We start from the raw sequence: 24,437 nt of genomic DNA, 5'->3' as shown, positions 1-24,437 counted from the left end.
AGGGACCGAGTGGAGCAAAGTCCGTGTACTCCCATACAGCAAGGACCATTAATCGAGCGAGCCACAGAATGGATGTAAACTGTTTCTGCAGGGATTACATGGTTACACACACCGGGTAGAATGACACCATCTCTCAATTCAACCTGCATCCAATGTAGAACGAGGATCTGAAAGGACCCCCTCCCCCCTTTTAAACTGAAAAGAATTAGTTCTGAGCCATGATGATAAGAATCTAGCTCAGAAAATTCTGTGAAAGAAAGATCAAGGCCTAGGCTATCTGGAGGTCCAGTCTTCCAAATTAAGGAACAACTCATTTTCTTCCTTCTATTTTAAAGCACAAGTACATTTCTTACAGGTCCTGTCTAACGTGGACTTTAAGACACTCTAAGCTTTGGCTGAGTGATGGTGGCGCGTGCCTTTGAGAGCCCAGCAGAGGCAGGCAGCTCTCTGTGAGTTCAAGGCTAGTCTGATCTACAGAGTGAGTTTCAAGACAGCCAAGGCTATAGACAGACACCCTGTCTCAGGGGGAAAAAAAATGAGGAAGAGGAAGAAGAAAGGAAGGAAGCAAGGAAGGGGAAAAAGAAAGGAAAAGAAAGGGGAAAACGAAAAGGAAAATTAAGAAAGGGAGAGAGAGAGAGGAATTCTAAGCAAAATCATGCTATGAGTGAACATCTGAGGGGAAAACCTTACTCGCTGTGCTTAACTTGGAATCCATGATAAAGGATTCAAATTCCAAACATCCATCTTACAAATGTCCTGTTATGTGGTTTCGCTTGTTTATTTGGTCTGGACAATAAACAGGTCCATTTATCTATATAGAATGACTCAGAGAGGTTAAGGGACTGCTCAAAATCCCAAAGAGCCTGACACAGGCCAAGGACCAATTGTGTCTAATATTCCTTTTACACCAAGGGCCAACTTGTCTAAGAACGAGAGAGGCCTCGTAGCAAACAGTGTTATCTCCTGGGTGTAAAAGGTCCTGGTCTACCTGTCGATCCAACCCAGGTGGTGAAAGAGCCAATGGCAGCAGGCACTGATCATCAGAAGCCTCACAAGCCAATTTCTAGGAGTACAAACCCATTTAGCTTATTGACCCAAGGGTACAAAATTATCATGGATGAAAACTATGAAACAGATTCAGTCCTGTTTACGGTGTAACTGTCAGGTCTAACCAATTTACACTTATGTTCGTTTATGGAATCTTCTCAAATACAGTCCATTTGTTAGTCATCTTTCCAAAAAGGTAGGGATGGTTTAGATGGAAAGGGGAAAGGCAGAGAGACTTCTGGCTATAGTGTGATGGCTACAAACAATGAAGCGCTGCTCTGAGTTCATCAAGTCAGCTTAACAGCATTAAAGTCCCTGAGAGCCTTTGCACGCCACCATGGGATACAGAGGGACACACAGACTTTGAGTTGGCAGTAACGACTTGGGGTTATGTGTTAACTGAAAAATGACTTAATTTTATATAAGCAATAATGTATGAAGATAAGCTAAAACTATGTGAGGTGACCCTCACCGTACTGTTCCAACAGCTCCTGGTGAATGACTTACCACTTAAAGGACAAAAGTCACAATTTTAAGTCATACTTAAACAGGAAGTACTCCTCTTTCTTTGCTAAGAATCTAGAAAAATCATCTCAAGAATATGCTGATCATGGACTCATCCATAAAAATGTTTTATGCTTACAATGACATAGATTTGGTTTCTGTGGTTTTTGAAACACAAAATCTTACTGTATAGTTGTAGCTGACCTGGATGGTACTGGCTATGTAAACCAGACTGGGCTCAACTGCTACGAGACCTGCCTGCCTCTTCTGCCAGTGCCTTTGTAATACACATGAAAACTACAAAAATATTGTCAAAATGACATGCTATGAGATGAACATCTAAAGGCTCACTAAAGACCAATGTAGCCATGGTGTCTTCTGTCAGCGTTAATCTGAGGTAGTGTCTCCAAATACAGGAACCCAGCTAACTCAAATTAACTTCCTGCCCAGTAGTCCTCATTCTGATATTGTAGGTCTGGTCTAGGATTAATCATCCTTGTACTACCAAGAACAGGGTCACAAATGGCCTTCACTATTCAAGGGTGGAAGAAAAAAGGATACCGCTGTTTTTTAATGAAGCTTTTAAAAAGCATTGTTTCAAAATCCCCAAGAACAAAAGGTGTATGACCTGTTTGCTCTCTGAAATGCCCTTAAGCTTAGCCTTCTGTATGTTTCTTGTCCACACATCCCTCAAGGTTGGTTTCTATAAAAGGCCCAATATCCTACCACTTGGACCTACATGGTTAAACAGTTTGTCCAACTCTGTCAAGACTCATGTGCACACCTCAGGACTCATGTCTGACCCCAGCAAGTGAGCCCTCACTAACCCTTTAATGTGTTAAGTTCCCCCAGTTTCTAGTTCCTTCTGTTAACTTCTTTGCCATCAGTATTCCCTGGGGGTACGCAAATTCCCAAAGGAACTCTGTGTCTTCAGTACTGTAGTACGTAGCAGGAAGGCTCATAGGTATCAGAAATTGAAGCTTGGAATATTCCTTAAGAGTATCTACCAAGACGGGCTGGAGGCATTCAAAGAGGAAAAAGCAATACACTTTTATGATGAGTGTCTTTGTTTTTCTTTTAATTCCTGTTTGACAACCTAAGCAATGAAGTTATTAATAGATCCGACTGATTTAAAGCTGCAGTCAGAACACTCGTGTCAATACTCCACAAATGGTTTTAAAAAAATCTTATCTCAACCCTCACTGCTAACAGAAGGTTTACCCTGGAGCACCTTAAAACCAAGATGCAACACCTTAGCAATGCTTCTTTTTAACCTACGTATAAGCTAAACAACCAGAAACTACCAACAATACACATTTCTCTGGATTACCCAAGTCTGCAATCCTGGCAGGAAGCCTGTGTCGCAGCTCAGTCCAATTTGTAACACAGGGCATTTTACCCTAAAAGATGTTTTGTCTCAGCTACAGTCCGGACACAAAAAATAAACTAGGCAGACCGACAGGGTCCACCTGTGAAAGTTTGACTGCAAAGACAGCGTCATCTGGGCTCTGAGTGCTCCCCGGTAGGTAAACTAAATCTTTGCAGTTCCAGGTGATGGTGCTTTCTAAAGCTGCTGGCAAACTCTCTCCACGAAGCTTACCGAAAGCACCACCACCTGAAATCGGAAAAAGACGGGGCAAGTGTCTTTAAACTTGCACATGCAAAATGCAGCCTGCTAAATTTATAAAGAGGAAGAAGTCTCAAAAATCATTAATATATAACCAGGGATGAGTCCAGCAGCTGTGGGTATTTAGTCCTAAGGTGGAGGGAGACCCAGAAACCTTTAATCACTAAACATGGACACCAGGACCCCTCCTTCCCTTCCTTAGAATGTGAAGCTCAAACCCTGTTAATAATTACAGCAAAATTACTAGCCAGGTGTGGTGGTGCATGCCTTTAATTCCAGTATTTGGGAGGCAGAGACAGGTAGATCTCTGCATTCCAGGGTACCATGGTGTACATACTGAGCTCCGAGCCAGTCAAGGATACACAGTGAGACCCTTTCTCAAAAAATAAACAAAAGACCCAAAAATTACTTGCCAAAGTGTGAGTTATGGCGACAAAGAAACCTCATAAGCAATTCTAACAGAAAGCCACTTCCGGCAGAAAGGCCTGCAATTCCAGAACTATCTCAAAGGTAAGGATGATGTAAGGGACAGTCACATCCTGTATCGAATGGGGTAATTTTCCTACAGTCCACATCAAGCCAGGCTTCGTGGTGCTAAGTGTAATCTCAGACAGGAGGATCAGGAATTCGGGTCTTCCTTAGCTATATGGCAAGTTCAAGGCTAGCCCTGAGCAGCAAGACATCCGGGTCTCAAAAACAAAACATTAGCATGTCAAGGCTTGTTTTAGGATCACAAAGCAAGACCCAACTTGTAAAAATAACAGTCCTCAAACTTAACTGTTAATTATGAATTCCTAATTTTAGCAGTCATCTTTTATAAATTATTTTTTCTTTCTTTAATTTGGGCAGTGTAAACCCTTTTAAATTACACCTCTCGAAATAAAAAACAAAGAAACTGGTAGTAAATGACACAGCAGCACTCAGTTTTTTTTGTTTTGTCAAAATAGCTAAACCAAACATTAGCCAGAAGCATTTGGCAGGAACTACTCAAGTAGCTATGCTGTGCTGCACACACAGGCTCGGCTCAGTTGTCTGGGGAATGGAGGTGAGAGTCACAGGAAACAGCTGGATGCTAGGTCTGAGATACTTGCATGCCTCACAGGCTGGATATCACCTGAACTCTAAAACTGCAGTTTGAATAGGCGCTTCTTTTGTTCAAGCAGCAACAAAAAGTCTGACAGCAAAGTCAAAGACACTTCTCTATTTCGTTTACGATGAAGACTAGGTACTCAGGATAGACCTGAACCGTGTGGAGAGTCCAGTGTTCAAAGCCAGTCAGGCAGCTTCCAAGGAGTTTCCAAATGATAGACAAATTGGCCAACAGGAGAGTGAGACCTGCTTTAAACCAGCCTGGGATATAATGCTCAAACTCAAATTTGAAATGAGGGACCTTTTAGAGAAAGGGCTAGATGAAATATGTCATTAAAAAAAAAGTCACAATGAGACCCATTATTGTGTAGAAACAAGAAGCTGAGCTCCTGGTCTGGAGCTGTGCCATATTATCTGAGACGCCTGCATTCTGGGGGCTAAGGCAGGAAGATCTAGAGTGGGGGCCCAGCCTGAGCTATATAGAACAAGAGACCATCTCCGAAAGCAAAATAAGGGAAACAAAATCCAAACTCCTCCAAATAGCCTACTAACAAAACTATATGAATTCCATTCATACTCTTAAATACATGGCATGTTTAGGGTTTAGTGATGTGTTTCTGGATCATTAATAAAAGTATCAGGGAAAACTTATTACAAATTTAAAAAAAAAAAACAACAAAAAACCCTCCAATTTGTTTGGAAATACTACTGACTTAGAACAATTACTGACTTAAAGTCATTTAAATTGCCTCAATTCCCAGTGTTAACATGTTTACACATGCTGCCCCTCCCCCAATCCAGTTAATTTTAACTGTAAAGCAGAACTCAAATTTCTGCTTTCAATTTCCACCAAAATATCATTTTATCTTCTACAACCCCCAAACTAGCAGCAAGTCTTTGTACATGAGGTACACATTACTAACCTCCAGTGCAATACTCAGTTTCCCCTGCTATGGAAATCCGGACAAAGCCAGGGCTTCAACTTTTGAGAAAAGAAGTGCATCAACATACCTGTTGTTGGATTCCAGCTTATGGGATTTTATTTTATGTAACTCTTGCAAGATGAGAACCAGAAAGCGGCAGATGGCTCTGCTGTGATAAGCCTGTTCTTTAAGGCTATAGGTCACCTGCCCCAGGATTTTCTAAAGGAACAAATCCAAGGGGGCAAAAGAACTGTTTCTCAGAGGGCCAGAGAGGATGGTATCTATCTTCACTTCCCCTGGAAGCAGTGACTGGGATCCTTTGGGCATCGCCACTTTTGGAAGATGTTACCTCTGTCTTTATCCTCATGAGATCATTAGCTTGTGAAATGTGTCCATGCTTTTTAACTTGAGTTAAAAAATCTAAAAGCCTTCCTCTAGTTCCTTCTGATTAGTTCCTAATTACACCTCTCTCAATGTGTTTGTGTGACCAGTGTGCAAGTGACATCCACACAGCTTACAAATCTAAGACCTCTGAGAAAAATATTTTGTAGCTGAACCTCTGTAATCATGACAAGAGATTGATTAAAATGCCAAGATAAGAAACAATTTATTATAGAGAGAAGAAAAATTTCTCATCCAAAATATAGAAATCTGTACAACTTTGCCACAATCAATATACATGAACTGTACAAATTTACACCAGTTCATAATTTACCAAATAAAAGATGACTAACAAAGTTCACAAAATAGATGGTGGTTTGTGGGAAAGACTCTTACCCAATTGAGTACAAGGAAAGTTACAAACCAGACCTCCACTTTCTAAAAATAAGAAGTTTACTCCACTCAGTCTTAGAAAACTACAAGCTAGCAAATGTACAGAGAGCTGGCTGGTGCTAACAACCACAGTTGAGACAGTGTCTTTTTAAAGGGTCTTTTCAAAGCCTGCTGCCATGGCAGAGCCTGGTCACTCGCTACTCTCAACGCCAAAACACAAGGTCTGACCATTTCCCCCAGGTCATGCGTACTAAGTTTGTCTTTATGTACATTTATACATTTTAAGTGCTAGGTAAAAGTCTCCGTGTAAAAATTTTTCCAGTACTACCATGCTTAAAACATTGAACTTTCCTATTGAGCTGCCAAAAAAGTTACTGAGAACTTTCGAGTGTAATAGTGCAAATTCCCCTGCAAGGTTGACTGGGAAAGAGGGTTCTTTGAAATACAGAATTTCCTTAAAGGGACTGCTGTGACAAATTGGGTATAAGGTCTGGGAGAAACTGAAACCACCCTTCGACTTCACTCCCTAGCAAATAAAGTGATCCTTTCCTTGGACTCACAGGCTATTTAAATCACTGATAGGTACTGTCCAAACTATGGCACTGTCACTAAAAAAAAAAAAAAAAAAAAGAAAAAAAATTATTACCACTCTATCTTGTGCCAGATCTTCACAGCTGTGACATGGTTTAAATTCCATAATCCATCCCCAAGAGGAGCCCACCCAAAGCAAAAAAAATCAAATTCATCCATCCATTATAAGATGATCCATCCAATAGACTATATCTTAACCTGATACAGTCATCATATTGTAGTTTTTGGAAGGGCTTGTTCTGCCCAAGAGAAGTTCCTCCTTACAGCTGATTCTGCTGTCTACCATTTGCACGTTGGTGCTGTTTTGAGTGCTACCTCCTGCTGGTGAGGCTTCGTACAGCACGCAGATGGAGCCATCCTCTCCAATCCGGTAGGACACTTCATAGGGGTCAACCCAGAGTGTGAGTTCACTTGGGAGAAGCCTGAACAACTCCTGACTGCTCAGTCCAATCCGCTGGGCTGCCTGTCCAATCAGAGGATCCATCTTATGGTTGATGCGAATACAACGGTAACCTGATCCCTTGCACGGCTTTTCTGGGAACCAGTGGTGTTTGTAATGCTCTGTGGAAGAAAAGAACAGAGAAACTATGCTCAGGACGGTAGTCAACGCAGCCGTACCATAGCGTACTTTCCTCCTCCTCCTGCTGCTAGTTTCTTAGCGAAGCGAAAATGAAAACCACCAACTTTCACAAATGTCCGGGACCGAATTTGCTGTCGTGAGACAGAATGGAGAAAGCATAGACACTGTGGCAAACACTGTCCGGGTACTGACCGGTTGAGCCGCCAAAACAGGACTCCCGCGCGCAGCCCTGGATGGCCAACTAGCTGGATGGCACAGGCGACCGGGCGGGCGGGAACCTGTTTACTTTCTCCACCCCAACAGGGTCCCATACAATAGACTTTATGGAACTGGTGGGGGGTGGGGGCAAGACAACGCCACTATGGTCAGTTAACTCCAAAGGGAAGAAAACCCAAGAAACCCTAAACCAAGATCTGGGTTGGGTTGTAATTGTACCGGTGACAAATCCGATGATTAATGGGCAAGAGGCACAGGAGGTGCGGAGACCTGGCACGTCCGTCCCGGGCCGGCTCCGAGGCGACAAGCCACCCAGGGGGCTCAGCCGCAGACTCTCGCAACGGTCGCAGCGACCCCGCAGAGGAGACCGACGGGACTCCGGGCCCTGGGTCTTTTGTCCCCCGCTACCGGCCGGTAGCCGTCGGGGCGCAGCTCCGCGTCGCCCCGCTTCGGATCCTTTGTTGTGCGTGTCGCGGCGCCCCGCCGCCCAGCACCCCCCTCCCCCAGCCACGACCGGGACGCGCCCGTTAGTGGCGACCCGCGACGGTCCCCGCGCCCCGCTCACCTGCCAGCAGCTCCTGCAGGCTCTGGCTGAAAGTCTGCAGCTGTCGCTCGCTCGTGAGCCCCTTGGTGCGGAGGAACTTGGAGATGAAGGACACCGCGGCGGCGATCTCGCCTATCATGGTGGCGGCCCGGGTGTAGAAGGGATGCATGGGGGCGGCGGCCGGGGGTGGCCCGGGGCGGCCGGGGCTCGGCCCCGACGGCGAAGCGGCCACCCCGGGCTCTCGCCCAGACCCGACGGCCGAGAGGAAGCGAGGGCGCGAGGCGCGGACGGCTACTGGTTCTAGGGGATTTTTTTTCTTTCCTTTAGAGTAAAAAAGTTATTTTCAAGCCAGGAGGCGGCAGGAGAGACAGAGAGAGACGAGCGATGGCGGCCTGGTCACATCGCTCGGACCTCCCCAGCCGCCTCCGCCTCCAGCTCGGTAGCCTCCGAGGATCCCGAGAGTTGCATTTCCAGCTCCGAGGGGCGAAGAGCTGCCGCCGCCGTGCAGCTCATTTTATAGGGCTGCGGAAAGGAAGTGGCGTACCCGGGGCGTGAGGGCGGACGCCAGCCAATCCGGAGATCGCACCATTGTGACGCAGGCAGATTCGGGGCTGGAGGGGGCGGGAGAAGGGCCGCCAGGGGGCGTGCCCAGAGGCCGGGATGAGAGGGAGGAGCTGACGTAATCTGCTTGTAAACAAATAAACCCCCCGAGTGGCAGCCTGAGACGCTGGAGCCGTGGAGGGCGGAGAAAGAAGCCAAGGAGGCGCGTGTGAAAGCTCCGCCCCCAAGCTAGCTCCGCCCCTGGTTCGGGCCAGCGGGGACCCTCCAGTCCCGAAGCGGGCTCCGGGTTCCGCATCTTAGGCTCACTTAACTGTGGTGTGGCTGGAGCCTCAGGACTGGGGTTCGGTCTCCGCAACCCCAGCCCCTTGCGTACCCCATGTTTACATCTGAGCCCAGCTCCAGTCGGCTTGGCTGGCAGCCCTGGCGGGAGGAGCGTGCGGTGGCGGCGGAGACTGAGGCTCCGCTGGGGAATGGAAGGAAGGACTCGCTCCCAGGAGCTATCCTGTGGCTTAATCCAAGCCATTGCCCCTAGGGTTTGCAGACCCCCGGGGTCGGGGGAGAGATGAGCTTTGAAACTCATAAAAATCTGCATATGTATTTTAGAAAGACACAACAAATTCGTTTTTCTAGTTCAAGTGATGTCAGAACTTTAGAGTTGTGCTGCTGTTGACACAAAAGATAAAACTTTAAGCTTGTTGAGAGTGTTAAGCATAGACACACATATTTTCTGGCAAAGACGGTTGTAAACAGCCTAGAAAGAAGGAAAGCATGAGCCTGCTAGCACTATTAGACCCAAAATAGGGTTAACCCAACTCTCTTAAAGTAGGAGAGGGGAGAAGAAAAAAAATGAAGTCCAGGCAGGAAGAAGAAGAAAGCAAACAAGAGGCAAAAGTTGAACTCTGCCAGATGGAAATAAATATTTAGAGTTTAGTTGGTCATCAGATGCAATACACACCACTTTAATATATATATATAATATATATATACATATATTGTATATAATATATATACTATATATAATATTTATATATGGCACTAGAGGAGGACAAGAGGATAATTGATTCTGAAATTAATTTGAAAAGGTGACCTATACATCATTTCTTATTAATATACAATACTTAAGTACCCACCCATTATCTAAAGATAATGTTAGAAAGCACTTGAGAAAGTATAGAGTTTTTTTTTTAATAATAAACTGAATCAAAAAATAACATCTTGTGTGTGTGGGGAGGGGTATGTGAATTGTCAGGACTTTCTGAAAACAGACAGAGGGTTTTGACTGGAGGCTTATCTTACCATTCTGGAAGATATAGAACCAAAAGTGAGTCCTTGAACTCAGGCTATAGAGAGGTCTGCATCTCTCTCTCTCTCCCACCCGCCTCCCTACGTGTTCCTTCGTCCTTTCCAGTCTGGATTAGGAAGAGAATAAAACTGTCTCCCTCGCCTGTGACTGTGAATCCCATCCCAGTGACTCAGTATAAACAGACTCCTCTACAAAGCAAAAATAACGAACGAAGCTAACAAAATACTGACCTTTGAACCCGGACATCTCCCAATTCCTGATTCTCTACACAGACTTCACTGCCTTCCCAGACATCATCAGGACCTCATCTGAAAACTTTAAGATTAGTTCAAGGACCGGGATAATTAACACACACTCCCAGAACTCCAGAGGAGATGCAGGCAGATCTCTGTGAGTTCAAGGCCAGCGAAAGATGTAAAGTTGAGTCCTTGTCTCAAAACAAAGCAGTCAGTTCAAGAAGCGAAGGGGAGTTTGCCTGTAATTTTATCCAGAGGCAGGAGACCTTGGGCTATACCTCAGTTGGTAGAGCATTTACCTGTAATTCGGGAAGCCTGGGTCAGATTCCCCAGCGGGCACATGCCTGTAATTCCTGTCACCAAGGGAGTAAAGCAAGAGGAAGAATTCAAGGTCATCCTCATTAAATAGCTTTGGCAAGTCTGAGTGTAGGTGAGACCCTGAAAGCAGCCATGCGTTAAAATCGTTAAAACCGTAGGATCACTGTCAAAACAAATTCAGGAAACGAAGTTTGTGGGCTTGTGTTTTGTTTTGTTTAATTGGCAAACGTCAGGTTAGCAGTGGGGCCTGGAAGATCAGGAAACATTGTCTATCGGGGTAACTATCAAACGATTAACCGAAATCCAAAGGGCTGAGAGTTTTGGTTCCCTCATCAAATGCTTTTAACTACAAAGAAAAAGAAAAAGATATAGTTGTATAGCATAAAGGAATGGGTTTCTCTGATCTATAGACTACTAAATTTTGGGGACCAGTACAGCGTTGAAAACCATTTTCATAATACACACACACACACACACATTAACTCACATGCTATCTGTTAGAGATGAGTATTGGCTCAGGACTCCCAAGAGCAAAGATTTATTTGCCCAAGAGGGACAGAAAGCAGGGAATAAGAGACAAAGACAGGAGACAGAGGATGAGGGAGAAGGGGAAGGGAACAACAGAGATGGAGGAGAGATATTTGTCCCAGAGGGACAAAGGACTGCTTCCGGATAGAGAGGAGATAGATATGGCCCATAGGAAAATGACAATTAATAAAGGTAAAAGGAAACCCAGTGTTAGCAGGAGGTGTTTAATTTTAATTGGGCATGTTAATTAGGTGAGCCAAAGGGGGTCTTTTGATTGCTGGACTTCAATATTTTGATAGCAGGACCTTGGTAGTCAGCCTCAGAAGGAAGAAGTGGTCAAATAAGGGAATAGGCCTTGGTGGCTAGCTTGATAACTATAATCTTAGCAGTTTGTAATAAGACGGAAGGAATCAGGCAGAAGGGCAAGGCCTGCCAGAGCTAGAGTCCCTTCACTGTCTTGGAAGGAGAGGTGTGTGTGACAAGCAGGAACGTTATCAGTGTCAAAATATGGCGTTGTGGTTTAATGTAGTTGTTGTTGTGGAGTTTTGAGATGGAGAGGGTGTAGTAGAACAGGCTGGCCTTGAACTCAGAAATCTTCCTGCCTCTCCTACTCTGAATGGGTAGGATTAAAAGATTTCACCACCACGCCCAGTGATATCTTCTTCAAAGCCAACCTTCTCAGCTTGTTTGTTCAAACACTGTTCACAATAGTCAGTGAATGAAGGTGACCTAAATGTCTACCAAGACATGAATAGATGAAGACAATATCGGCCACCCTCCTCCCAGTACTCCCTTCCAGAGATTCTCCCTCATTCTCTTCTTTTCTTCTCAGACTAACTCCATCCTCTCCCACTGAGGCCAGACAAGGTGGCTCAGTTATGAGAATGGGAGTCACAGGCAGGCAACAGATTCAGGGACTCAGGGCCATCCCACTGCTTCAGTTGTCCAGGGACCAGGAAAATGTGGTACTTTTGAGTGGAATATTATTCACCCATGAAAAAGAATAAAATTGCTGTAATACATGACAGTGTGGATGGTGTTGTGTGCCTTTGCTTGGAGAGAAGTAAGGAAACATCTAATCAATCCAGAAAGGGCACCTGTGACAAATTGATAAATGATTCTAGCCAAATCTAGCTTGTAAAATAGTGAGTTTAAATGCAATTGCTTCCGGAGCATGAGTAAGCAGTTGTCTAGAAGATCATGGGTGACTCAACAGCAGCTGTGTCACCCAAAAGCTCAACCCAGCCTGGCTGATGACTACAGCAAAACCAAAGCTCCATTCATAGACCTCCTTGCAAGACCCAAATCTGAGCTGATCTGCCCTTCTCCATGGTTGTTATTACTGCTCATATATCCTTGGGGAGGGTCTTCTTGAGTAGCTTATACATCTCAACTTTATGAGAAGTCGAAGGTTATATTCTTCCTTAGCCTTGTAAGTTTCATGGACTTCCTGAGTCCTAATGGTCCTCCCACCAGGAGGGAATGCTTCAGATGAGAGCAAACAGTTACACAGTAGATGAAATTAGATGTCATTATATTAACGGAAATAAGTTAGAAATAGGCAATTCTAGACCTGATGGCACAGGCTTGCAATCTCATCTACTCAGGAAGGTGAGACAGGAGGACTGTCCTAAAGTTCAGGCTAACCTGGGTGACATAGTGCACTCCAGGCCAGTCTGAGATCTCAGAAGGAAAAGTTGAGAGGACACAGCAGTTAGCAGATGCTGGAAAGGGTAAAGAGAATGGAAGAACAGCATAGGAAATTCAGGTGTTCCACTTGGTTGTTGTGAGAGACAGTCCTTCCTGCTCTGTAGGTAGCCCAGGCTACTTGTAACTCCTACAATAGTCAGGCTAATGTTTTAACTTAGCAATTCCCCTGCCACAGCTTCCCAGGTATTATAGGAGTGTACCTCCAGGATCAGTTTGGCGCAATATTTCTTGATAGCTTTGTTCACTAAAGAGAATTGCAGATATGCACTGGGGTAGCTCCAAAACTGGGAAAGCCGAATGTGGTTCTATCGTTCCTGTAATCCAGAACTCCCGGAGGCTGAGGCAGGGGGAAGGGGGATAGCTGTGAGTACAAGGTTAGAAGAACAGAAGAAATAATGACTGTGGACATTATCACCAGACAGAAATGAGAGCTGAGGGCCAGTGGGGTGGATTACGGGAAAAGGTACCTCCTGGTAACCCTGATGCCCTCAGTATGATCCCTGGGATCCACGCAGTGAGAGGAGAAGACAGACTCCTACCAAGATGACCTCTGACTTCTGTATTGCTGCCTGTTCATGCAAACACACACACACACACACACACACACACACACACACACACGCGCGCGCGTGCGCACGCAATATAACAAAAAGTAATAAAACATTAGGAAAAACGTGGTGAGCTATATATGAAACCCTGAGTAAACAGATCAAACAAAAACAACTAAAGGCATTTAAACATGGTAGGGGCTGAAGCTGCTGCTTGGCCCGCAGACTGACCTGCCCCTGTGTATGAAGCTCTGGGTTTGATTCCCCAACACCTCTTAAACCAGCATGGTGGTATACTGGTTAATACTAACCAGATTAGAGATTAGAGTATAGTCATCTTTAGTATGCTACATTTCCAGTTGGAGGCCAGCCTGGGCTAAATGAATCCCTGAGACAATAAGAGGAGAAAGAAATGAAGGAAAGAAAGAAAGGGATGGAAAGAAGGAAGTAGGGAAAATAATTAAGTGGTAGAGTACGAGAAAGAAAGAAAATAAGAGAAGAGAAAAGGAAAGGAAAGGAAAGGAAAGGAAAGGAAAGGAAAGGAAAGGAAAGGAAAGGAAAGGAAAGGAAAGGAAAGGAAAGGAAAGGAAGGAAACGAAACGAGACCACATAGCAGTGGTTCTCAACCTCCCTCATGCTGAGGAATGGTCTGAGGTGACCCCTATGAAAGGGTCATTTGACCTCCAGGTTGAGAACTGCTTCCATACATCATCGTAACCTTCAATCAAAACAGCATCACAGCCACAGCACTCAGTGGTATAGTGCTTGCCTAGCATGTGCAAGAACCTGTCTTCAGTCCCTGCTGCTGGAGAACTAAGACACCGTCTACACTGGGAACTGAAAACTGTGGTGTTCTTCGCCTTCTTCGTGTTGTTCTTCTTCTTTGAGTTGTTCTTGTTTTTGTTGTGAGTTAAAAGCTCCTGGAGCCCAGGCTGGCCCTCATAACCCAAAATGTAACTAAGGATGAGTTTTGAACTTCTGAACTGGCTTCGATCCCCCTATGCATGGATCACAGCTTTGCATTAAATCGGTGTTTGGGAAAGCTAGGGATCCAACCTAGGGCTTCCTGTATACCATATGCTAAGCACTCTACAATTGAACCACATTTAATTGTGTTCTCATGAACACAATTTAATTTTTTTTTTTTTTTTTTTTTAGCAAGTGGTGGTGGCTTTAATCCCAGCACTTGGAAGGCAGAAGTAGGCAGATCTCTCAGTTCAAGGCCAGCCTCTACAGATCTTCTACAGATCGAGTACCAGGACATCCAGAGTTATACAGAGAAATCCTGTCACAAAAAAAACGAACAGAAATGTACAATAAATTGCCTTTAAGGTAGGTATTCAAAATGAAAACACAACATAAATGTATTTTGCATTCCAACTTGAAATATTTCACTATCTCTGTATAAATGTTGCCCAGTCCTTGAAAATCTCCAAATCTCCAAACACTTATGGCCAGACAGTATGGATACTGGGTCTTCAACTTGACTCATTTATACCATTTAGTAGTAGTCTCTGGGATCCTTTTTTGTTTTGTTCTTTTAAAACAGGGTCTCACTATGTTGCCCTTGGCTGGCCTAGAACTCCCTACATAGACTAGAACTCTCCAAGTCATAGAGATCACCAGCTTCTGCCTCCAAAGGGCTGGATATAAAGCCCTATGCCACTATGCGTGGGAGCCTTCAGGATCTCTGAGGCCCGTTGCTTGTCATTTACTCCAGGCCTGTGATTCCCTGTTCCCCTCAAGGCCCAATGACAGCTGGGAGTTTAGCTCATTGTTAGTGTACTTTGTTAGCATGCCCAAAGCTCTGTGTTCAGTGTTTTTTTTTTTTTTGTTTGTTTGTTTTGTTTTTTCAAGACAGGGTTTCTCTGTGTAGCCCTGGCTGTTCTGGAACTCACTCTGTAGGCCAGGCTGGCCTCAAACTCAGAAATCCGCCTGCCTCTGCCTCCCGAGTGCTGGGATTAAAGGTGCCCAGCAGCCCTAAGTGTTTCAAAGTCCTACTTCAGTCTGTGAGTCTCAGAATCCCATGTCTACAGATGGGTACTACTGCCCTGGTCTTCAGAAGCAGTCCAAAGAAAACAACTCAGTGACAACCAGATTGTAGCTCTCACACTATGGGCTGAAAGACTCCAGTTCTGAATACTCCGTGTAAGAGCTTCAGGAGAGAAGCTTTTTCACTACTAAATGACTGTGAGAAAGGAAAGCTAGAGAAAGTTGACGAGAAAAGCGGAAACAGTTGGGGGAGGGGGTGAAGAACCCATCGAGACAGTTGCTGAGACATCTCATGGTTGGCGTACCCCAGAAAATACAGCGACATTTATTAAGAGGCTGGCTGGAAAAATGGAATCAAAGGGCAGATTAAAAAGTCTGCCAAGTAAAATAATTTTCACTGGAATGAAAAATTTCCCTAAGGGTAGATACAAGAAAGTAGGGGTTGGGGGTGGAGGGGACAAGCCTTCTTCTATTTAAGGCCACTCAAGGCTTTCCACTTCCCCTGTGACCTGAATCATGAGAGAGGAACCCTAGGCTGTTCCACAGACCAAGGCAAACAGGGGGAAGCTTGTGGCCAGTGGGTGTGGACAAGCCAGAGGGCTGCAGGAGAGCTGATGTGAACAGCCAAGTTAGATGCTAACACTGGCTTTCTGGGAAGTCCCACCAGTAGTCTATTGCAAAGCCTCCAGGCCATTTCCAAAATCCAGTTCCTCCCCAAACCTTTCCTTTTTCTGGAGCAGAGCCTTGTGACTCCCTCTGTTTAAGGTCTTTAAAGCCTGCTCTCTCTGTCTCCTGTCTCTCAAAAACAATACCTCTGTGGTTAGGGGAGGAGTGTTACCTTTTCATCTCAGCAGGAACTGAAGAAAGTTCTGCTACCTTTGTTTTTGTTTTTGTGGTTGGGGTTCTGTTTGGTATGTAGCATAGGCGGGTCTTGAACTCACTAAGTAGCAGAGGATGAGTTTGAACTTTGGATCCTTCTGCCTCCGTCTCCTGCGATTATAAGGCAGTGTCACCTATTGTTAGATGCCAACATTTGTGTTTAAAAACGCAGTCAGTATGCAATGGAATGGTTTTCATATACCTGTATAGCATGCTTTGCCCTTACCCACCCGTCTCTATTACCCTCCTCCTACTCACCCTACCCCTAGCCCAGTTCCTTTCTTCTCCCTAAATACTTCCCCATTGCTTACATTCCATTGCCCTCTCTCTTCCCTCTTCCCTGGAGATGTTTCTCTCCTTGTCCGAAGTCTGTCTACTACCTTTATGACCACGCGCTTACTTCATTTAACATCATGAGTTCCGAATCCATTTTCCAGCCAGTGAAATAATCTCACCTGCCTTTAAAGCCGAATAAAACTCTGTTGTGTGTGTGTCCCACATTTTAAAATCAATTTATCTGATGGACCTCTACCTTGGTTATGCATCTTGCTTATTTTTTTAAAATATGGATCTGAGTATTTATGTGCATGTGGGTAGGTACATGTAGACTCTCCTGCCCCTGTGGTGATCAGAGGACAACCTGTGGGAATCGGTTCTCTTCTTTTATCACGTGGGTCCTCAGGATCAAACTCAAGTCATTAGGCTTGGCAGAGTGCCTTCATCCGATGAACTACCTTGCTGTCCCACTTTTGCCTATTTTTAAAAAACACAATGATGATGAAGATGTTGATGATAATGATGTTGATCATGATGATGGTGGTAATGGTGTGTGTGTGTGTGTTGTAAATACAGAACTTCATCTACAGGTATCAGAGGACAACTTTCAGTTTGTTCTCTCTTCATTATAGGGTTCAGGGATTGAACCCAGGTTGTCAGTGCTTTTGCTTGCTGAGCCATCTTCATTTGTATCAAACTCCCTCTACCCCCTTCCCAGTTTTTGTTTTGAGACAGGATTCATGAAGCCTAGGCTGTCTTCCCACTCTCCAGGTAACCAAGCTGACTTGACCTCATGAACTCCTGCCTCAGTATCTGTTGTGTTAGGACGTAGTATTGTTGTTAGAGAGACTAGTGCAGGGATCAATGTGCATGTGTGCATGTGTGCATGTGTGCATGTGTGCATGTGTGCATGTGTGCATGTGTGCATGTGTGCATGTGTGCATGTGTGCATGTGTCTGCGGAGTTCTCACCTAGAGTCATCCTACATATGGATGCACAGAAGAGATTCAACCGGAACATATGGCTAGTTGTATTCGTTGGCTTGAGGACCTCTATGGTGCCTTTCATAGTAGCTGTATGAGCAGCTGTGTATGAGGCCTGCCTCTCTCTCGCTTCCAATCAGGTCATAAGTCTTTTGGGAAGTCCATGAACTGTGAAAAAACAGGGCATGGCCCAGAGTGTTGGTAACTGTCTGATATGAAGCATGTGGGTCTCTGGTTGGGTTTCTCACGAGTTCTTTAGAATAGCTGGCCTAGCCCAGATAATAAAGCAACTTTGGCCCCACCTTAGACTTACAGAGATAAACTGGAGGTGGGGCCTAGACCCTAAGCACAGATATTTGAAAACAATCATTCTCCTGCAGAGGGGATGATGACTCAATGATACAGCTTGCGGCCCTGGTGTTTTGGTTTGTTTTTGTTTTTGTAAAAGTCCTGACAAATTAAAATCAAAACCAAATCCATGGAAGATCAATTTCTACTGCCCAGAATTTCTTGGATGCATGGCCCCTTTCTTGGCTTACCAGGGGCAACACTCTTAGAGAAAATGGCCTCTTCCTTCTTCCAGCAGCTGCCAATTGCCAATAGCTTCCTGGTTAGGGCTGGCACACTATGCTCACTCTATGCTGGGATTTGGTCCTTGGGTTTGCACAACTCATGTGTCACTGTCACAACTTATGGGAGCTCTTATGTGCAACGTCCCTGCTGTGCCCAGAGGCCACTCTTCCCTCCTTTCACCACCCCTGGCTCAAGAAGTCATTTCTCCCCATCTTCCCCAAAGGTCCCTGAACCTTAGGAGGAAGGGGGTGTGGTTATAATATGTTCCACTCCTTTGAATGATGTTCTACTGCCAGCTCCCCCGCCCTACTATTCCCTCCTCTACCCTTTTCGTAGGTTCTCGGGTTTGAACCCAGATCCCCAGGCTCTAGCAAGTATACAATGCCTGCTCAGACATTTATTTTAAGAGCCAGCGTGACAGCTTAGAAGCCATCTGTTTAGAGTATATGAGTTATTTATTTATTTTATGTGTATGAGTACACTGTATCTGTCATTCAGACACACCAGATGAGGACATCAGATCCCATTACAGGTGGTTGTGAGCCACTATGTGGTTGCTGGGATTGAACTCAGGACCACTGGAAGAGCAGTCAATGCTCTTAACCACTGAGCCATCTCTCCAACCCCTGTCTATTTTTCTGTTTTGTTTCTTTTTTTTATTTAAGAAAACACATTTGAAGCCTCCCAACCAAGAAAGCTTCATTTTGTAGTTGGTCATCAGGCTGACTCTGGCCACTGTGGAGGGGTTTGTACCTCCCCTCTTCCTGTTCCTTGACTTTCAGACACTCTTCCACTGTCCCTGAAGCCTTCAAGATGTCCTCCACAGCTTGTCCCAGGCGGTTCCCTCTTGGTTCTTATCTTCTGAGAATTAATCCCTTGATTACCGTGGGTGTCTCACACATTGCAAACACCTGCAGCAAAACATCTAAGTCTCCGGAGATCAAGTCAGCCAGAGAAAGAGAAAAGCCCGATCCTAAGGCATTTACCTCAGGGTGGTCCTCCGGGTCTCAGGGTTGGGCAGCAGTTAAGGAAGCCACTCTAGTTCCATAGCCTACCCATCGTGCAAACATCTTGCAGTGCTAGCCAAGAGAATTGGACTAAACAGCTAGTCCTAACAGAATCTGATTTAGTCTTCCTCTAACCAATGATCACCAGACCATTCTTCCATATGACTATGGAGAAGGCAGGCATCTAAGCAAACCAGGAAGGCCTCTGGTAACATGTTCATAAAAAAAATCAAGTGCCCTAGATGGGCTCTTTTTAAACCAGTCAGAGCACACAGAGCAGTCTTTGAAAAAGAAAACTTTTCAAAGGGGGAATCTTTTTTCTTGGTTTCATAAACACTCATTGTTTAGTCATCTGAAGAAAGTGCACAATTATGTTTAAATCCCCCACCCCTGACACTGATGAACTCTTAAATAAATGTCACTTCCTCAGTCCAACCTGACAGGCTTGTGGGCAGGAGGGGGTGGTTTGGAGACACAGGCCAAATCTCTCTACAGGAAGATCTTCCTCTACATCTAATTTCTAGATAGATAGAAAGATAGATAGATAGATAGATAGATAGATGGATGGGTAGATGGACAGATGGGTGGGTGTATGGATGGATGGATGGACAGATGGCTGGGTACATCACCATGCCTGGACTTGGCAAAAAGTCTTTCTTAGGCAGACATCTAGGATGAGCAGGAATTAACTTGGATTGTCCTAAGGAGATAATTGATTGTGTGTGTGTGTGTGTGTGTGTGTGTGAGAGAGAGAGAGAGAGAGAGAGAGAAATGTTCTGTAGTCTAGTCTGGTTTCAAACTCCAGAGACAAGGAAGGCCTTGAATTCATTTTCTGCATCCACCTCCTAAGTACTGAGATTACTGGCTGATACCACAACCCCAGCTATAATTTTGTCTTTGTCTTATTCTTTGTAGAGAAGCTATAAGAATGTCCACAGATGTGCCAGGTATCCCAGACTACAGGGTTCAAAGCAAAGCAGGAGGATCTTGAGGTCAAGGATAAGTAAGAGAGAAACTGTGACTCAAAAGATACTAAAACAAAAGCAGAAGATAACACAAAAGAATGTTAAGTACAGAGTCATCTCTTAGAAGTCCCTCCCCTACCCCATGACACAGTGTCTCAATTTATGAGTTAGTCTAGCTTTGATTTTACCATGTAGCATAGACTGCCCTCTAACCATGCCCCTAAGTGGAAGGATTACTCAAGATGTTTCTTTAGGCTTGCTTGACTGTGGACTAAAACTACCTGTAAAGCCCCAGAAATGTAGATTCAGGGTTAGTGCAATGGATCAGCAGGGAAAGGTCTTGCTGCCAAATATGACCAACTTCCTGGGTTTGATTCCTGAGCCCCACATGGTGGAAGGAAACCATCAATTCCTGGTAGTTCTGTGACTTAGACAGGAGTGTTATGGTGTGTGTGTGTGTGTACCTGTGAATATGCAAGTGTGTTTGTGTGATTCTGCCTACTTTGCATACTTGCGCTCCATTTGTCAGGATTCTGAGGAGTCAGTGTTATTGGATGCACGTGCTGAGGCAAGACCCGCGCTGAGGCAAGACCCGCGCTGAGGCAAGACCCGCGCTGAGGTAAGGCGTGTGGAGGACGCGTGATGTTTGGAGGGTATAAATAGGCAACACTTGTGGGTCTCCAGTCTTTGCTGATCTTTGCTTTGCTAAGAGGCACAGCTGAGAACTTCTCCTGGGTTCCTCTTGGTCCCTCCCGCTGATTTGCGCTGAGGCTGAGGCCCTGCTGTCTGCTAAGTTGTGTCATGGCTGTTGCTAACCTGACTTTACTGAACTGGACTGCTGGTGTATCCACAAAGTGTTTGTAAGTGAGCTGCTGCTGCCTGCTAATCTGTGACCTGAACTGCTGATACCCAGGCAACACAGATGGGAGTTGCCCCATATCCTTTCTTTCCCACTACCTCTGGAGGGTGGTAGGCTACAGGGAGGTTAAAGCATCAAAGAACTATGATTAAAAAATAAGGTTTGGAAAAAAGTTACAGGTGGCGCCCAACACGATTTAGGCATAATGGGTATCTCTGCTCTAATGCACAGGAAATGGCAGGTTATGAGGGTTTAACAATGTTGCTTACGGAGATTGGCAAAATGGCGGCTACTGTTGCTAGGAGGTATTCTGCCTTGCTCCCAGAGGGGACTTCTTGATTTGTAGTTTTCATAAATACTATTTTGAAAAAGTTTAATGGGAAACCCTTCTGTTAGAGAAGATCGCAGAGCTGGCTATGCATTTAGAGATTTTGTGGATAGAGGCAGAAGTGCTTGGAAAACAAACACAAAGAGCCAATGGGGGGCGTGGGGGTGGAGTTCAGGCTTGGTGAATGAGAACGGGACTGTACTGAACGATGAAAGCAAACTAGGCTGGAAGGTAAACTGCTGTCCCGCCCTGCTTCTAGGGGCCTGAAAGAGCAGGGAACAGCAGAGTATAACAGGCTAAGGTGCAGCCAAGTACATCACCAGAGAATTTGCTTGGGCCTACACAGGCACCTTTAGCCTTTCCTGTCTGTGCAGCAAATGCCTGCTAACAATGGTGGAGAGGCTTACAATGAATTAACCTGGAGACCAATATAAATGTCAGATTTAAAGCATTTTAAAGAGGCTGTGATATTGCATGGCTTACATTCTTTTGTCAAAGAAATGCTAAACACCTGGGTTATATATACATCCCAGGCTTATCCCACAAGTTTGGAAGGGATTGGTGTCAGCTGTTCTAGAAGTTGGTCAACAATTACAATGGTTGTTGTGGTGGAGGCAGGAAGCCACAAGACTAGCACAACATAATTTAGCAAGGGGGAATACACGTTACTAAAGACTAGCTGCTTGGTGAAGGGTGTTGTGCTGACTTACAAGAACAAATCCAATTTGATGATAATGTAATTGAATAATGTTGTACTGCAGCTTTAAAAGCTTGGGATTTGGTTGATTTGGGGGAGAATCTACCACATTTACTAAAATAATACAGAGCTCTGGAGAGGCCTTCGCAGAATTCTTACAGAGGTTGAGTTCAGCTGTGAATAGAGCCATGACACACCCTAAAAGCAGACAGTCATTGAAAGAAATATTGGCATTTGATAAATGCAAATACCAAATGTTAGAGAGTAGTAAGACCATTGAAAGCACGTGGAGCTCCAATAGAGGAATGGACAAGGGAGACAACTGATATTGGTTCTCAGGAGTAGCAAATCATAGCTAGAAACTGCAGGAATCAACGTGCTGGATGTTTTAAATGTGGTGCATTTTGGTCATTTCCAAAGAAACTGTAAGGCAGAGGATTCAGAGCTCAAAGTAACAGGTGCAATGGTGATCATAGGAGAGAATGAGCAGGTTCTGGTTATGTCACTATGAGCCACCAAGGCTTCCAGGGTATTGTAGCCACTGTGGAGAGGGCAAACATTGGTCAACAGACGGTCTAAGAGAGACATAAGAGGTAACCTCTTGTCATTTGGAAAAGAACAGAGGGGCCTGTCAACCCAAGGCCCTGCAGCAAAACACTACCCAACACAACCGACTCTCCAAAGAACCCTTAAGTTTCCACTTCAGGGACACATGCAGAAGAGATCCCGTGGTGACACAGGAGGAAGAGACTATGGAGGGACTGGGCTCGTTCTATGTATTGTTTTGCTTACTAATTAATTAACTAGTTAATTACCTAGTTAATTAGTTAACCTTAGAGACAGGGTCTCATGTAGCCTAGGCTGGCTTCAAATCCACAATTCTGCCTTGTAGCAATCGTCTCAAGGCTAAGATCACAGGGGTGTTCCATCATCCCAAACAGTACGTATTCTTGAAATATCAAATGACTATGACCCACAGCAACTACTTTGGTTTTGTTAAAAGGATGTGGGACTATTGACACGTTGCTTACCAGTGTCATGCTGGGCCGGCCTTGGAGAGTGTTCTCTCTTCTCGGTCTAACCTGGTGCTTAGCTTGTTATTTTGTATGCCAGGATGGCATAAAGAAGCCAGAAGTCTTCATCAACATTAGACACCTGCTGTAAAGAACTGAGGGAAGAGGGTGGTTTTAACCACACCAAAGAGTCGAATTTTCTCACCCAAATCCACAACTATAGAACTACGATGACTGTTTAGCTTACAAGCACAGTCGAGGGCGTTAGTACTCAGTAGACAGTGACATAGATAAATAACTGAGAAATCAACTAAGCATGGTTGAGATTCTCTGCCAGTAAAATCTCTGAGGGAAGATTAGATACCTTGAATCAATGTCAAAATTCTACAGTGGTGGTACACACCTTTAATTTCAGCACTAGAGAAGATGCAGTGGGCAGATCTCTGTGAGTTCAAGGCCATCTGGTCTACATAGTGAGTTCCAGGACAGCTAGGGCTATAGAGAGAGATCAAGTCTCACAAATATACAAATGAAACCCTTCAGCTCAGTTGAGTGGTATTTGTATATAAAATCAAAAATGGAAGAGACCAGTGAATTCTGGAGGAGTTTTCGGTTGTGCTCGGCTGCACACTCACCTTACTAGATTATAAAGCACTCCAGAGGTTAGTGGCAGAACAGTTGGCCATAAATGTTCTTTCGTCATTATGCAGAAGAATAAAATGCAGAAGCCAGTAGCAAGCATGCTATCATGTCTGTTCAAAAGAGGAAGTAGAGGGAAAGTAGAGAGATGGCATTTGTTGCTCTTGTAGAGGACTGGGCTTCAGTTCCCAACACCCACACAATGGCTCACAATCATATGCATACATGCATACACCTTAAATATGTCAACACAATATTTTTTAAAGGATAAGGTAAAGCTATATCAACCTACTTGAAGTACTTTTCCAGTATTTAAAGCTTCATAAAGAAAGCACACTAATGAAAACTAAAATAAGAGTAGATTAAGCTGCCCATACAGTTGAGCTCTCCCAGGGCGGGGTGCTTTCAGAGCCTGAGTGGGTATTTATTTTACTGAGTCTGGTGCCCTGGCTCTGCAGAGGAAAATTTTGAGGGCTACATTGTGTATAGAACAAATTCCACTTCACTTACATTGCTAAAATAAAAACCAATGTGAAAAAATGTAAGCAATGTGTAGATCCTCAAGGGAGGCTATGCCAGTCTGGGCCTCTGGAGTGGGGTTCACCAACAGGCATTCTCTCAGTTCTAGAATCTGGGAAGTTCATGGTCCAGACACCAACAGGTTTGGTGTCTATTGGAGGCCTAGTTCCTGTTCAGAGAACCACCTCTTTTGTGTGTGTATCATAAATATATGATATGTATATAACATATATGACATATATAATATATAATATGGTGTATATATAATATGGTATACATATATATATATATATATATATATATATATATATATATCAGTATATCAGCTTAGTCTGTGTAGTGAATTCCTAGCCATGTGTATGTGTGGTGTGTGTGTGTTTTAAGTTATATGTAGTTACTCTCATAGAGATGGCTCATTTATGGAACCATTCCCTTATACATGGTAACATTAATTTTATTTCAGAGTTATCATTTGGAGGTTTATTTTAAAATGTTGCAATAGGGGCTGGAGAGATGACTTACTGGTTAAGAACACTGGCTGCACTTGTAGAGGACCCAGCACCCACATAGAGTCAATGGCAACTCCAGTCTCATGGTACCTGATGCTT

At 44.4% G+C, this 24,437-nt stretch overlaps 1 protein-coding gene and 1 pseudogene across 1 annotated transcript; one reads left to right on the top strand and one right to left on the bottom strand.

Moving 5' to 3' along the window:
• Positions 1 to 5,772: 5,772 nt before the first annotated feature.
• On the bottom strand, positions 5,773 to 8,388 carry Btg1 (BTG anti-proliferation factor 1). The gene is made up of 2 exons (XM_021174180.3): positions 7,917 to 8,388; positions 5,773 to 7,116 (listed from the first exon to the last, which is right to left on the bottom strand). The coding sequence occupies exons 1-2, from the start codon at positions 8,062 to 8,064 to the stop codon at positions 6,749 to 6,751; spliced, it is 516 nt and encodes a 171-aa protein (XP_021029839.1). The 5' UTR covers positions 8,065 to 8,388; the 3' UTR covers positions 5,773 to 6,748.
• Positions 8,389 to 20,915: 12,527 nt separating this feature from the next.
• The window catches only part of LOC110304103 (cytochrome c oxidase subunit 7C, mitochondrial pseudogene), a 184,940-nt pseudogene continuing 181,418 nt past the window's right edge, over positions 20,916 to 24,437 (top strand).

The sequence above is a fragment of the Mus caroli genome, unplaced genomic scaffold (genome assembly GCF_978045245.1).
Source record: "Mus caroli unplaced genomic scaffold, Mus_caroli_1 scaffold_9, whole genome shotgun sequence".
Classification (NCBI taxonomy): Eukaryota; Metazoa; Chordata; class Mammalia; order Rodentia; family Muridae; genus Mus; species Mus caroli.
This window is presented reverse-complemented; position numbering and strand designations above follow the sequence as displayed.

Coding starts and splice junctions, on each gene's coding strand:
- Btg1 (XM_021174180.3), bottom strand. CDS start 8,064: ATGCATCCCTTCTACACCCGGGCCGCCACCATGATAGGCGAGATCGCC. Junction 7,117..7,916: donor CCTGCAGGAGCTGCTGGCAG/GTGAGCGGGGCG, acceptor TTTCTTCCACAG/AGCATTACAAACACCACTGG.